Source organism: Colletotrichum destructivum, chromosome 4, assembly GCF_034447905.1.
Source record: "Colletotrichum destructivum chromosome 4, complete sequence".
NCBI lineage: Eukaryota > Fungi > Ascomycota > Sordariomycetes > Glomerellales > Glomerellaceae > Colletotrichum > Colletotrichum destructivum.
Genome location: NC_085899.1, coordinates 3,936,514 through 3,948,791, shown reverse-complemented (window position 1 = coordinate 3,948,791; position 12,278 = coordinate 3,936,514). Strand labels below are relative to the sequence as shown.

The 12,278-nt window shown below is 56.6% G+C and overlaps 4 protein-coding genes across 4 annotated transcripts; 2 read left to right on the top strand and 2 right to left on the bottom strand.

Annotated features, from left to right (window-relative positions):
- Positions 1-233: 233 nt before the first annotated feature.
- CDEST_07129 (uncharacterized protein) lies at positions 234-1,136 on the top strand (the record flags this gene model as incomplete). The annotated part of the gene is given in 4 exon segments (XM_062923288.1): positions 234-252; positions 315-538; positions 646-830; positions 842-1,136. 4 exon segments carry the CDS (start codon positions 234-236, stop codon positions 1,134-1,136), a joined length of 723 nt encoding a protein of 240 aa, XP_062779339.1.
- Positions 1,137-3,410: 2,274 nt separating this feature from the next.
- Positions 3,411-5,286, top strand: CDEST_07128 (Putative cytochrome P450; the record flags this gene model as incomplete). The annotated part of the gene is made up of 5 exons (XM_062923287.1): positions 3,411-3,476; positions 3,574-4,374; positions 4,456-4,770; positions 4,859-5,025; positions 5,115-5,286. The coding sequence occupies 5 exons, from the start codon at positions 3,411-3,413 to the stop codon at positions 5,284-5,286; spliced, it is 1,521 nt and encodes a 506-aa protein (XP_062779338.1).
- Positions 5,287-5,461: 175 nt separating this feature from the next.
- On the bottom strand, positions 5,462-8,148 carry CDEST_07127 (uncharacterized protein). The gene is made up of 4 exons (XM_062923286.1): positions 7,878-8,148; positions 7,452-7,781; positions 6,890-7,351; positions 5,462-6,774 (listed from the first exon to the last, which is right to left on the bottom strand). The coding sequence occupies exons 1-4, from the start codon at positions 8,010-8,012 to the stop codon at positions 5,524-5,526; spliced, it is 2,178 nt and encodes a 725-aa protein (XP_062779337.1). The 5' UTR covers positions 8,013-8,148; the 3' UTR covers positions 5,462-5,523.
- A 184-nt stretch (positions 8,149-8,332) lies between these two features.
- CDEST_07126 (uncharacterized protein) lies at positions 8,333-11,834 on the bottom strand. The gene is made up of 10 exons (XM_062923285.1): positions 11,600-11,834; positions 11,504-11,538; positions 11,362-11,416; positions 10,969-11,222; positions 10,881-10,896; positions 10,596-10,808; positions 10,031-10,497; positions 9,446-9,945; positions 8,987-9,338; positions 8,333-8,915 (listed from the first exon to the last, which is right to left on the bottom strand). The coding sequence occupies exons 1-10, from the start codon at positions 11,700-11,702 to the stop codon at positions 8,700-8,702; spliced, it is 2,211 nt and encodes a 736-aa protein (XP_062779336.1). The 5' UTR covers positions 11,703-11,834; the 3' UTR covers positions 8,333-8,699.
- Between the last annotated feature and the right edge of the window lie 444 nt (positions 11,835-12,278).

Below are 12,278 nucleotides of genomic sequence, written 5' to 3'. Positions count from 1 at the left end.
TGTGGAGATAGCATGCCCACGATTACTTACGTCAGACAATCAAGGAACTCTGAAAGGCGATAACACTCCAAGAAAGGGGAGCAGATATCATTGTCATCGAAATTCCGTAGTCTAAACACCAAGGTTCTGTACATTGAAAGCTTATCTCTTATGACGAGAAATGTTTTGGTATCTCCCCACTGCCTAGTATCGAGGTAACAAAAGTAGTCACCGCGTTACCTGACTACCTCAGCATGGCCGCGGCCTGTCACTGTGAAAGGAACTGGCATACTACTTTAGGAGCGAAAGTACTCAAACTGCTCCCCGAACCGCAGTACTTCCGAGCCTTCTCGACGTCATGAAACGGGTCTTTGGCACATTCCACCTCGGAAACGCTATCGCAGGAAAACTTGCCGGGCCCGTCTTCATTCCCCGTGTACCGGCAACCCTTCTTCCCGAAGACGCTCTGCTGAGCTTTGAAGCTGGGGGGCCAGGGCCGTTTCTCCACAGAGGCAAGTGCTGCCGTCCATCCGACCGAGTCAGCCGTGCAAAGGTCGAAGTCCGAGTCGTCTCCCTTTTTGGGGAAGATGAGCCACTTTCCACCCACTCCCCCACCTCCTGCGGGACTGTAACTTCGTTGAAAGACGACGACTACTCCGTCCGCAGGCTTGGAAGGGGGAGGGGGAGGAGGAGGAGGAGGAGGAGGAGGAAGAGGCGCAGATGTCTGAGGCAAGGAAGAGCTCCTTGATGTTATCGGAGGGTTGCTTCACTTGGTCGATGGGCTCGGCGTCGGGGGCTTGGTCGCGACGGTGCCGGTCGTCGTCGAGGACGGAGCCGAGATGGCAGTTACGGTCTCTATAAGGTTCACCGTTGTCGTGTCTTGGTACACCGTTGCCGTGACTGTCACGGTTGTTTCGGAGGCCGACTCAGTGATTCCCATGCTTTCTGATGGCAGCCCGGACAGGCCAGGTGTCGGCTCATCGCGTTTCCCGAGCCCCCCTTCTGAAAAGTGTATCGACCCCCTTTTGAAAAAGATGGAGGAGGTCCCGCCAGCAGAGGAGCCGATTGTACATGTAGGCTCCGTTGAGGCGATGCTCTTTGCAGTTGTTGCCAACTTCACCGATTCAATGGCGCTGCAGCCCGTGACTGTTGTGTAGGCGCTGATCATACAGGCGCCTCTCGTCTTCCGATCGAGACGGCTCACTGAGTCTGTTGGATTTGTCAGTTTAGAACAGAGAATGCTCAATACCAAAAACGAGGCGGGGTTGAAAAGCTTGCCCTGGATTGGGCGCGAAGAGCCTGACTGACAGTCCCGACCTTTAGTGACAGAACAAAATACACTCTGGTGAGTGGCTGTAACAGAGATGGCGTAGAGAGAAGGGGGACATGACGAGGTTTTGCTTTCATATGGAACCAAAAGGGAGCCGTGTTTTGGTGAAGAGGTTGGTGAGATTGCGACAAATGGTAACGGAGTGAAGCTCATCCCCATCGACGTCCCGTGATTCCCACGATCACCCAGGCCCTTGACGAGCGGTAGCACCCCCACAAGAAACACTAAACGTGCAGACATCATGGCTGATGGGACTCAGATGCTTCGAGGTAACAGCGCTCGGTGAAATCTTGGCTGTTATAGCCGCAGGTCTAAGCCATAAAAACGACATCAGGGATTCTGGATATTGTGTCTCGTTTCTCGTATTCGCTAGATGTACTGCCAAGCCTGAAAAACAATTATACAAGCGCGTTTGGCTGATGAAAACGGTACTGAATGGGCAAATACTCGTACAGGCTCTGCAACCGGCGCCTTAAGAGGTGTACTGCATTCTTTCATTGATCATTACTCACACGCGCCTCTGACGGAAGCAAACTCCATCAGGCTTTCGGAACAGACTCGCATCTCCCTTCAGGGAGATTTTTGTTTGCTTGACAAGACTTGGAAGTGTTGCACAACAAAGAACGGGTCATTTTTCAGTCTCGGTCCCCTGTCAAAATGAGAACTACCACATACTCTGGAAACGAGCTATGAGACCTGGCTGGGAGAATAACGTGATGAAAATGCAAGAAAACCGGAATGAAAATGACATGATCGAAAGAGTCAAATATGATTGGAGGACAGAAAGATTGTGTTAGCCCGGCTTTAAGACTGATTTATACGGGCGATGGGATGCAGAAGTTATCCAGTTCATTGGAAAGTACTTGTATTTAACGAGAAACAGAATGACAACACCGGGGGCAAATGTACATGGTAGAAACAAGGACAACGATGCAAGGGTCATCCGACTATCGTATACAGACATGAAAGACCGTTTCGCAAGCAACCATTTATGCCGTGTTGCTATCTCAAAACCATCAATAAATGCCAAGACTGCTTGTGTTCAGTTGCGATTAGCCAAGGGACGATCAGCTAACGCAGTTGAGGTTAGAGTGGCTGATGACCACGAACGCGACAACGTTCGAGCCCGTCGGCAGCCCGGAAGGCTGTGCAGTCCGGTGGCCAACAATGGCGACGGCAGGAAGATGACCAAGATCATCTCCACCTGGCGGTGAGGAGATTATTGTGCCCCAGGCCGGATTCCGACACTGGACTACGGAGACTACGGAGACGGTGGACGCTACGGCCGGAATGTTCACGTCCGGCCGCCATGAGGGACTTATGGGTCGGCCGGACTTCACAGGGATTCCGGCAATTGACCTCGGAACCTTATTCAACCTGAGGAAAGATTACGTCTTGCACAAAGAGCAGCAAGAAGACAAAAAGATTAGGGTTGATAGGCCGTGATAATGTGTGATAACTTCAGTGTCGTGTACTATGCCGAAGTATCACTCGAGTTGTTCGTATTTACTGAATGGAGGGTGATCCAGAGGTCTCACGGCGCATTCTTTGATTAATAATCGACCAAAGTAACAACGGGTGGGAGGATAACTCTCGCAAAAAACCCTAACATTTGTCACTCGTGTATTCATCCCTAGCTACATCTCGCAAGTTGGGGCGTATGGCCTTTTTACATAGACATGACGGAGACCGGGCACCAACAACCAACATGCCTGATTGTGTACCAACGCCTTTCATAGGATCGATTCTATTGCGGAAGTCAACGAAAATGACTTATGATGCCGGGACTCACAGTAAGGCGTTTCAATCCGAATACGGCACTGTACTGGTCCGGGTCGGTTTTGTCGAAACACTCGTCCGAAGGTTCAAACCTGGTGTGCCGGCGACAACCCAATCATCTCGTCGATAGCAGGTAACACTAAATGCAGCGTTGCAGAAGCGAGTTCCTTGTCCTCGCGTAGTGGAGGAGCATGTTTGCTACCCGAAGGTTTCCCCTCTCGCTCAAAAACCTGGGCTGTCGACGCTGATGAACGCGGGGGTTGTCAGAGATGCAAACATCCCACCTGCACCTCATGCTTTCTTACTATCATCAGCATCAAAGATGGCGACTATCTTGACAGTTCTCTGGGAGAATTCTACTCGTATCGTGGCAGTTGCCCTGGGAGGCGTGAGTGACGCTAACACCTCTTGCTTCTGTTGCGCTTCGCGGCATGTGAAGCCAGACTTGGGCAGGACAAAGGCGAAGCTGAAGCTGATGATGGCAGGCTGTTCTCTGGCAACTCCTCCTTGCCGGTTACAACATCGCCCTCCACCCCCTTCGCAAATACCCGGGCCCGGTTCTACAACGCGCCTCTCCACTCGTCTGGGCCTGGCAGCACGCCTTCGGATACCAGGCCTTCAGCACTCAGCGTCTCCACGATCGGTACGGCCCCGTGGTGCGCATAAGCCCGAACCACTTGTCCTTCACCAACGTCGAGGCATGGAAGGACATCTACGGCTTCCAGATCGGCAAGGATTTTGAGGACAACGAGATCCCCAAGGCTCGCCTATTCTCCACGACGATTGAGGAGATCCCGAAGAGCATTGTGAATGCCGACCGCGAGGAGCACCAGCGCTTCCGCCGTGCGCTGTCCCACGGTTTCTCCGACAGCTCCATGCGGGCGCAGGAGGGCATTATTGTCAAGTATATTGACAAACTCATCAGACGGCTGCACGAGAACTCCGACAGGGGGAAGAAGGCACTCAATATAGAGGCCTGGTACAACTGGGCGACGTTCGATATCGCTGGCGACCTCATCTTTGGACAGTCATTCAAGTGCCTAGAAAGGTCCGACTATCATCCGTGGATCGCCTTCATTTTACAGACCATACGCTACAACGCCTTCATGACCGCCTTGAAGTACATCGGACTCGACCCCGTTGTTCAGGGGCTGTTCAAGATAGGCAACCTTTCTGCCATGGCCAAGCTACAGGAAAGCACACACGAGATGATGGAAACACGACTGAACATGGTACAGGACAGAAAGGACCTTTTCGAGGGTTTGCTGAAGAGGAGGGAGGAATGGGTAAATCTGCCAATGCCCCCCCCCCCCCCCTAGCTTTCCTTTTAGAGCCTCTAAAAACTGACAACGCAACGCCTGACCAAGAATCTCTCGTTTGAGAAGCTCTCGGCCAATGGGCTCATCTTGGTGCTCGCGGGCTCCGAGACGACGGCAACGACCCTCGCAGGCGCCACATACCTCCTTGCGAGAAACCCGGACGTGCTGCGGAAGTTGAACGAAGAGGTCCGCTCGGCCTTTGCCGACCCGAGCGAGATCACCATCGGTTCCGTGAGCAAGCTGGCGTATATGCTTGCGGTGCTCAACGAAGCGTTGAGACTCTACCCCCCCGTGACGTCAGGTCTAATCCGGGAGATCCCCAACGGCGGATGCCAAATCGCGTCAGAATTTGTTCCAAAGGGAGTAAGCATTTTGCAGTGACTCTTGCGAGGCCTTTGAGAGAGAGAGAGAGAGAAAAAGGGATGATGGCTAACCTATGTATGCTTCGAAGACCTTTGTCGAAGTCCAACAATGGTCAGCGAACCACAGTCCAGACAATTGGACCAGGCCATGGGAGTTCCGGCCGGAGCGTTTCCTTGACGGTGGAAAGGGGGAGCACAATCACCTGGACGCCCTGCAAGCTTTCAGCCTGGGACCGCGCAACTGCATAGGGAAGAAGTATGAACTACCCGTGGGCCCCTGGTTCGAAAACAAAAAACACAAACGAGATGATATTTGCTGACAAGAAATCTGGTTGTCAACATCAGCCTAGCGTATGCTGAGATGCGGCTCATCTTGGCCCGCATCGTTTACGATTTCGACATCAAGCTCGTCGAGGGGAACGGTTCCTGGATCGAGCGACAACGGACGTTCGGCTTGTGGGACAGAATCCCGCTCAACGTGTATCTCACGCCGGTCTCTCGTGGGAAAACCGAGTAATCAGGACTTGTGAGTTGATACACACCAAGTTGGACTGGAGCGATGCCGAAGGAAGCCAAGAAAGCGGCCGGGACTACATCTGTAGGCGATGGCACGTCGAGAGACCTACCTACATCAGGACTGGTGAAGGAAGGACTGGCAGTTCGGTCCCTAAGCATGACTGCACGTCAACGCCAACATCTGAAATTATGGATAATATACATCTATCTCTTCAATCAGTTTCTAGGCAAAGGGCCGTTATCGAAGAGCATGCTGTCCCGGCGCCGTGCTACCCAGATGACCAAAAGCCGAGGCGCCGCCCGAACCCGGAGGCAACCCGCCATCAAAAGTCTCAAAGTCGGAGATGCCCGCGTACGAAAACATGGCGGCGCTGTCGTCGGTAGACCCCGTCGCCGGCGGCCACTGCTCGAGCGGCGGCAGGCTCGCCTGGTGCTGCCGGAACACCTCGAACGTCCGCAGCCTCGCGACGACGAAGGGCGTGTCGCATGAGATGCCCAGGTTGCGGAACGCCAGCTCGCGCCGGCCCCAGCCAGCGAGCAAGTTCTCGGCCCGCTGCAGATTCTCCTTCTTCCCGACGTCGTACATCTCGCAGTGGTGGTGGTACAGCCGGTCGATGGCCCTCCACGCCCGGTCGACGAGCGTGCCGACGGGCTGCCACTGGAGCAGCTCGATCATGACGGAGAAGGCGTCGGCCTGGAAGTGTAGCTTGAGGTACCACGTGAAGCGCTCGTCGATGGCGTCGTACCAGTTGACGTCGCTTTCGAAGGAGATGACCCAGGCCCGGAAGAAGGACTGCTGACTGCCCAGGCCGCTGCCATTGCCGCCGCCGCCGCCGCCGCCACCGCCACCGCCACCAGCGTCAGCGTTGTCGATGTCGTCCCATGGTTCGCGCGCGTGGAGGATCATGTCGCGCATCCGCTGCGCCGTCAGCGACCGGATCTTGCTGGCGATGAGGTGGATGCCGCCGGCGCTCGCGTTCGTATACCGCCTCTCGGCGGCCACCAGCCGCTCCTCGTATTGGTCGACCAGCTGCCGGTACTTCTCGAGGGGCTGCCCCGCGAACCGCTTGGAGCGTTCGGTGCTCACGGTGCCGCCGCCGAGGATGACGGCCTCGAAGTCGGGGGCCGGGTTCTCGCAGAAGAAGCTGCGGGACTCGTAGAGCATCAGGCAGAAGGCCATCTCGGTAGCCCCCTCGCGCGACTTGACGGGCTCTGAGGAGCCCGGCAAAAGGTCGACGTCGTTGACGTTGGAGGGCAGCTTCGTGTCCCAGTTGGGCGGCAGGAGGGTGTCGCAGAAGCCGGCGAGGATGGCGTACTTGGTCTCCAGCATGATGATCTGCCACCAAATCCGCCGCCTGATTTCCGTCTCGAACGGCGATAGCCCGATGAGCTCGCCGTCGCGGTGGAGGCCCATCCGCTGGGCTATCCTGACCAGTGTCCCAGTCAGAATCCACGCCGCGTGCCGGTCGAACTGCCCCTGAAGGGATACCTGGGGGCATGTCAGCTCAAGAGCACCCAAATATCTCTCAGGCGCAGGGGGGGGTGGGAAGAGACAGAGAGAGAGAGAGAGAGGAGATGAAAGGAGAGAGCCTCAAACGACATACCAAGTACAAGACCAGACACTGTAAGATTGTGATGTTGTATCTCCTCAGGAAGTCCAGCTTGGCGAGGGCCTTCTTCAGCGCAAACATGGAGTTGCGCAGCGCCTTGCTCTTCTCGACGTTGAGCATCTGGACCGCCTCGGCGTCCGAGAGCGCCATGATGGCAACCACGTTGATGGAGCACAGCAGGGCCTCGAAGTCGGGGCTGAGGTTGAAGCGGTCCGTCGCGGCCTCGAAGACCAGCGGCTCCAGGCTGGGGACGTGGACGATCTTGACCATGGGGTTGACGCGTTCCAGGAACACCTGCCACAGCCTCAGGACCTCCACGGGCCCCAGCGCCAGCAGGTCAAAGTCCATGGACTTTTGGTGCGCCGGCTCGCCTCGCTCGGAGGTGCTGCAGGACGCCGACGGGTTCGTCGAGTGTTCGTTGTCCTTGTCTTCGAGGCTCAATTTTGAGAGTTGCAGCTGGGTTATCACCGTCAGATGTATATTTGCAGGGGGTAGCAGCAGCAGCAGCAGCAGCAGCAGCAGCAGCCGGAACGACTCGAACGACGGCGTTACTGACGTGGTCAAGGACATTCCCTCGAAGCGGGCTTTCCATAAAGGTGGCGCGGCCCTCATCGCACACGATCTTGCCGCCGGGTCTGGAACTGGGCTGTTTTCGGGCTTCCTCGTAGCTCACCCAGGACATGGCCGGGCTCGGTGCCGACGCCGCCGCTGTCGTCGATCCCGGCGTGCCGGGGTAGACGGGACGGCCGCCCCTCTCAGCATCATGGGGTGCTACCTGGCTCAAGAGACTCTCGCACTGGTGCAACCTATCGAGCAGGTCCTTCACGACGCGTCGTCTCCCGGCACCGGGGGGCGCTCGCGTCGACGGGATACACGGCTGATCAGACTACGAGCGGGCCCGTTAGTGGGTTATCTCCGGAACGAACCCCCCCCCCCATCGGCTCTCGGACGCGATGCGAAGCGGAGCTGCTGACAAACCAACCTTGATACAGTTGGCGCAGGGGGACTTGCGGTCACACTTGATCTTGCGCTGGTGGCAGAAGACACAAGCCAGGACGGTGCGCGGCTTGTCGGGTGCCGGGGTGCTCGGTTGCGACGCTGGGCTCTCGGATGCCATGAGATTTGTTTCGAGTCTCTCGAGTCGTTGGGCTCTCACATAACTTGTTCATGGGCATGACGTGGGGATGTGAGTGTCCTCCAGACACAGTGAGAGAGAGAGAGAGAGAGTTTTTTTCTTTTAAGTGCTCTTTACATTCTTTGTCGGAACAAGGGGAAATACAAGAAAAAAACGACAGGGGGGGAGGGGGAGATGATGGAGGAGGAGGACAAGGGGGGGTGGAGGCGGGCGGGCGGACTAACACGCCACATGCCACAGGGCTCCACCTTCCCGGAGCTGGTGGAGACGCTAGGCCGTTTATGACCGCCCGAGACCCGGCTGATCCCTGTAGACGGACCGGAGCGAAAGCCCGGAATGCCGGAGCCAACCGCCACCGCAGACCTCGCGATGCCCACCTCCTTTTTCGATGTGTAGTTTCCCGCCAAGCTCCCCCGTCTACAAGTGCGCAGGCCAGCTGTTGAAGCGGTGGTCAACACGCCGCAAACGCCAAGTGTTGGACATTGATAAGCATGCGTGGTAGCGTACCACATGGTGTACTGTACATTCTCTATGATAGCGGAGTGATGTACTGGGTATCATATCGTATGCATCTTGCTGCAACCGGCCACCCATTGGATAACTTGGCACGGCAAGTGACCACTATTTTGGAATCCACGCTATGTGCCGTTCTCGACGTCTACTGCCACCTTAGTTGACGGGCCCTCCGCTCGGCAGCATGTCGTAATCCTGCGTCAGACCCTGGTAGAACATGGGGTCCAGGTCAGGCAGGAAGTAGCTGAACAATCCCATAACGTTGGTTCCCATGGGAGCACCTGGAGACACCTGGTCCATCCCGTTGTAGAATGAGAAGTCAACGAACCCACTCTGCAGGGGACCGGGCATCACGGGATGTCTCGCCATGGTCTTTGGGCCATGTCAGCATCAGCTTTCTTCCTTCGGCGGCGAGTTATTTTTTTATAAAAGAAAATACTCACATCGGAAAGATCCATCTGCATCGCGTCTGGTTGTGGCGCCTGTTGGCTGTCCTGGAGCTCAAACGCCGGTTCTTGGGCTGCCGTGGTGGAGACTGCAGTCGGCGGCTTCGCGGCATCTGTCGTCCGCTGTTCCGAATGCTGGATCTCGTTCACGTAATCCCGCGCAATCTTGGCAAACTCGGCGATGAGTGATCCCGGCACGGCTCCGCCGCTCACGAACTCGATCCTGCTAAAGTGGCCCGCCGCCATGTCGAGCAGGGCCAGGTTGGACGCCGTGTCTGGCAGCTGCGGGTCGTGGATCACGATGTCGAAGAGCACGAAGAGCGCTGTGATGGGGATCCCAGCAATGACCCTGGCAGCGAATCAACAGTGAGCGAGAAAACCTTAATTGAGGGGAAGAAGACTGATGGGGATGGGGATGGGGGATGGGGATGACGAATGTGCGTGTCCGCTGCCTACCATGTGTTCGTGTACGGCTCCACCTCGATCATCGATGTCAGTTCGAGAATGAACCGGGACCCGTCGAGGGTCGTCTTCAAGTTGGACGACCTCTTCGCCGCCAACTCGGGCGCCACCGCCACGGGGCCATCCGAGGTCGGCAAGTAGACCAACATGGTCCTCGAGAGGGTCAGGAGGAGGCTGTAATAAAGGTAATGCAGTACGACGGCGAGCGAGCGGGCCATGGGCTCCAGGATCGCTTGGGCGCGAACCGTCCCGCCCGGCCTGAAGCCGTTGTCCGGCAACGACGTCCGCCAGGCCTCCAGCTCGACGTTCAGTTGGTCGATGACGTCCAGGTAGTACGAGCTGGAGTTCCCCGACACACCCACCGAGAAGAGGGACGTGTACGCCCGGGAGAGCAAGCGCGAGAGCCGCACGAGGTGCAGGAACGAGTTGAAGCCCGCGATCGTTGCGTCGGGGGTGACTGGAATAGGGCAGGAGATGTCACAGTCGACGAAGCTCTGTTCTGGGCGGTTAGCAGCGTACAGCAAAGAAGAATCGGGCGGGATATCGTTGTTGTTGTTGTCCGGGGGGGGCGCTTCTCACAGAGCTTCTTCCAATATGGAAGCTGGTGACTTTTTCAATGATGTACATGGACCAAAAGGCCTTCTGGTACGCCGAGGCCGCCGAGCCGGTGAAGTTGTGGCTCGACATCATCTGCGCGCGCCGGGCCGCCTCCGACATGATGACGGGCTCAACCGAGAGTCCGCAGAGGCACAGCGCGTACAACGACATGGCCGTCAGCGCCTGCAGGGTCGTGAGGGAATCCGGCAGCAGCAGGAGGTCCGAGAAGCTGCCGAGGCTCACGGAGAAGAGGCGCCAAGACTCGCCTTTGCCGGGCTCGAAGGTGCCGCCGTCAGCGTGCTGGGAGCCGATGGCGAGGACGGCGTGGTAGAGGCAGGTCCACGGCTTGCTGTGCTCGAGGAGGCTGGGGAAGTTGGGGTTCGCGACGGTGGACTCGAACGATGCCCTGTCGAGGAAGGGGAGCGTCGGGTGCACGCGTTCGAAGTAGACTGGCCCGCCCGGATTCTTTAGCTGCCTGGGGAAACATTCGGGAGGAACGAACATGAGAGTGGTGTGTGTGTGTGTGTAACTTAGGGGGAGCGCTTACGGCGGATGTACAAGTTGGCGCTGCCGCGGTAGACCACCGTGCCGGGCTGCCCCGTCTTGCGTGTGGTCGTCGTCGCCGGGTCGGCACGCCGCAGTCGGCCGTTGACGACGGCCGAGATCCTCCCGACGAGCTCGTTGACTTTGCGGTTCCGCAGACGCTTCGACAACGACAACAGTCTGCTGTCCGAGAAGAAGGTGAGATTGTTAGGACCCCCTTTTGATAGATAATCCGTCAGCAAATGCGGGCCCGCTCAAGGTTGGGGACATTGGGCGTTTTCAATGTTACCAAGAATGCTATTGCTCTAAGATGGGGGGAGGCCGGGATTTTTCGTCAGTGGGAACGATCCATGTACTGAGGAGGGAATGCGGCATACCGGGACGAACATAGCATCCTCTTGAGCCTTTCCGTCAGAGTCCTTTGGCTCCTGGGCTCGGGCGAGGATGCGGTCGACGTAGAGTTCATGGATGCGATGTGATGGGGATTTCGGCGATGGCGTCTCCGTGGCTTCGGGTTTGATTTGGCCGTCTGATATCGATGTCGATAGGTCCAGAACGGCTGTTGCGTCCGGCGGGCTGGGTGCCCGTTGGCTTGATGGAGAGTAGTTGGTTGGCAGAAGCTGACCGGCGACTGTACGATGATATCAGTCAGTAGAAACCCAAGTCGTATGGCCTCCCAGATCAGTAGTCTTTTTATCATGCATGGCATATTCCTTTGAAAAGAGTCCAAGCGACGTGATGGTGACATGCACTGTTTGTTGAAGACTTACCATTTCGCCTGTGCGCGAGCTTCTTGACGCTAAAGCGACACTGTTGCTTCCGACGCTTCACAGTTCGAACGAATCCAGTTAGCGACAATATACAACATCGATGAAGAAATCATCGACAGTAATGCGATAAGCAGTATCTTACGGTACAGTTGGCACAGGGGCCTGGTGGGCCGGTGCCTGCTCATGAAGTCAGTCGGGGCATTCATGGTTTGCTGTTCTTTTAACCTAACGGACGTACTTGGGCAGCGGACTTTACGAGACTTGCAGGCATCGCAGGACTTGTGGGTTCGCGACCCAGCACCGACGGGACTGTGTGCTGGCGTAGTATCAGCCATGCTCATGCTCGGCTTTTTTCACCAAGAGTGCAAGTTCAAAACAGGTCGACAGCCGAGACAAGAGATTCGAGAAGCCCGGAGACGAGGACAGATCAAAGGAACAAGAAAAACGCAAGATGTTGAGATGAACGAGAAACCTTTGAAAGGGGGTGGTGAGGGAGGTTTTGGCGGTGGATCAACCGAAAGCTTCGGATGACATGACATGTGTGTTGTGACAGACCTCGGCCCCGAAATGCCGCATTGGGAAACTCTACGCACCCACAGGAGGGGCTGATCTGCACTGCCCCCCCTTACATACATGCTGGTTTCGCAGCCGAGATCCTTATGGCGGGTTAGCGGCAACGTCGGTCAGGTTCCAGTTTCTTGATCTCGAGTTGTTCTCTCGGTGCCGAGTTGACAACCACGGATAGCCCCCCTGTTGACCGTTGGGAAGATTCAAGCGCAAAAGGGCAGGGTAGCGTATGCGACTGAAGCCTGGATTGGATCTCGGCTCGCAGAATGTCAACTCGGCATGGGGGGTGACGTAAAGAAGTCCAGCTCCCGCGTTCGACCAACAAGTTGAACCCCCCTTGCCCTGTCGTA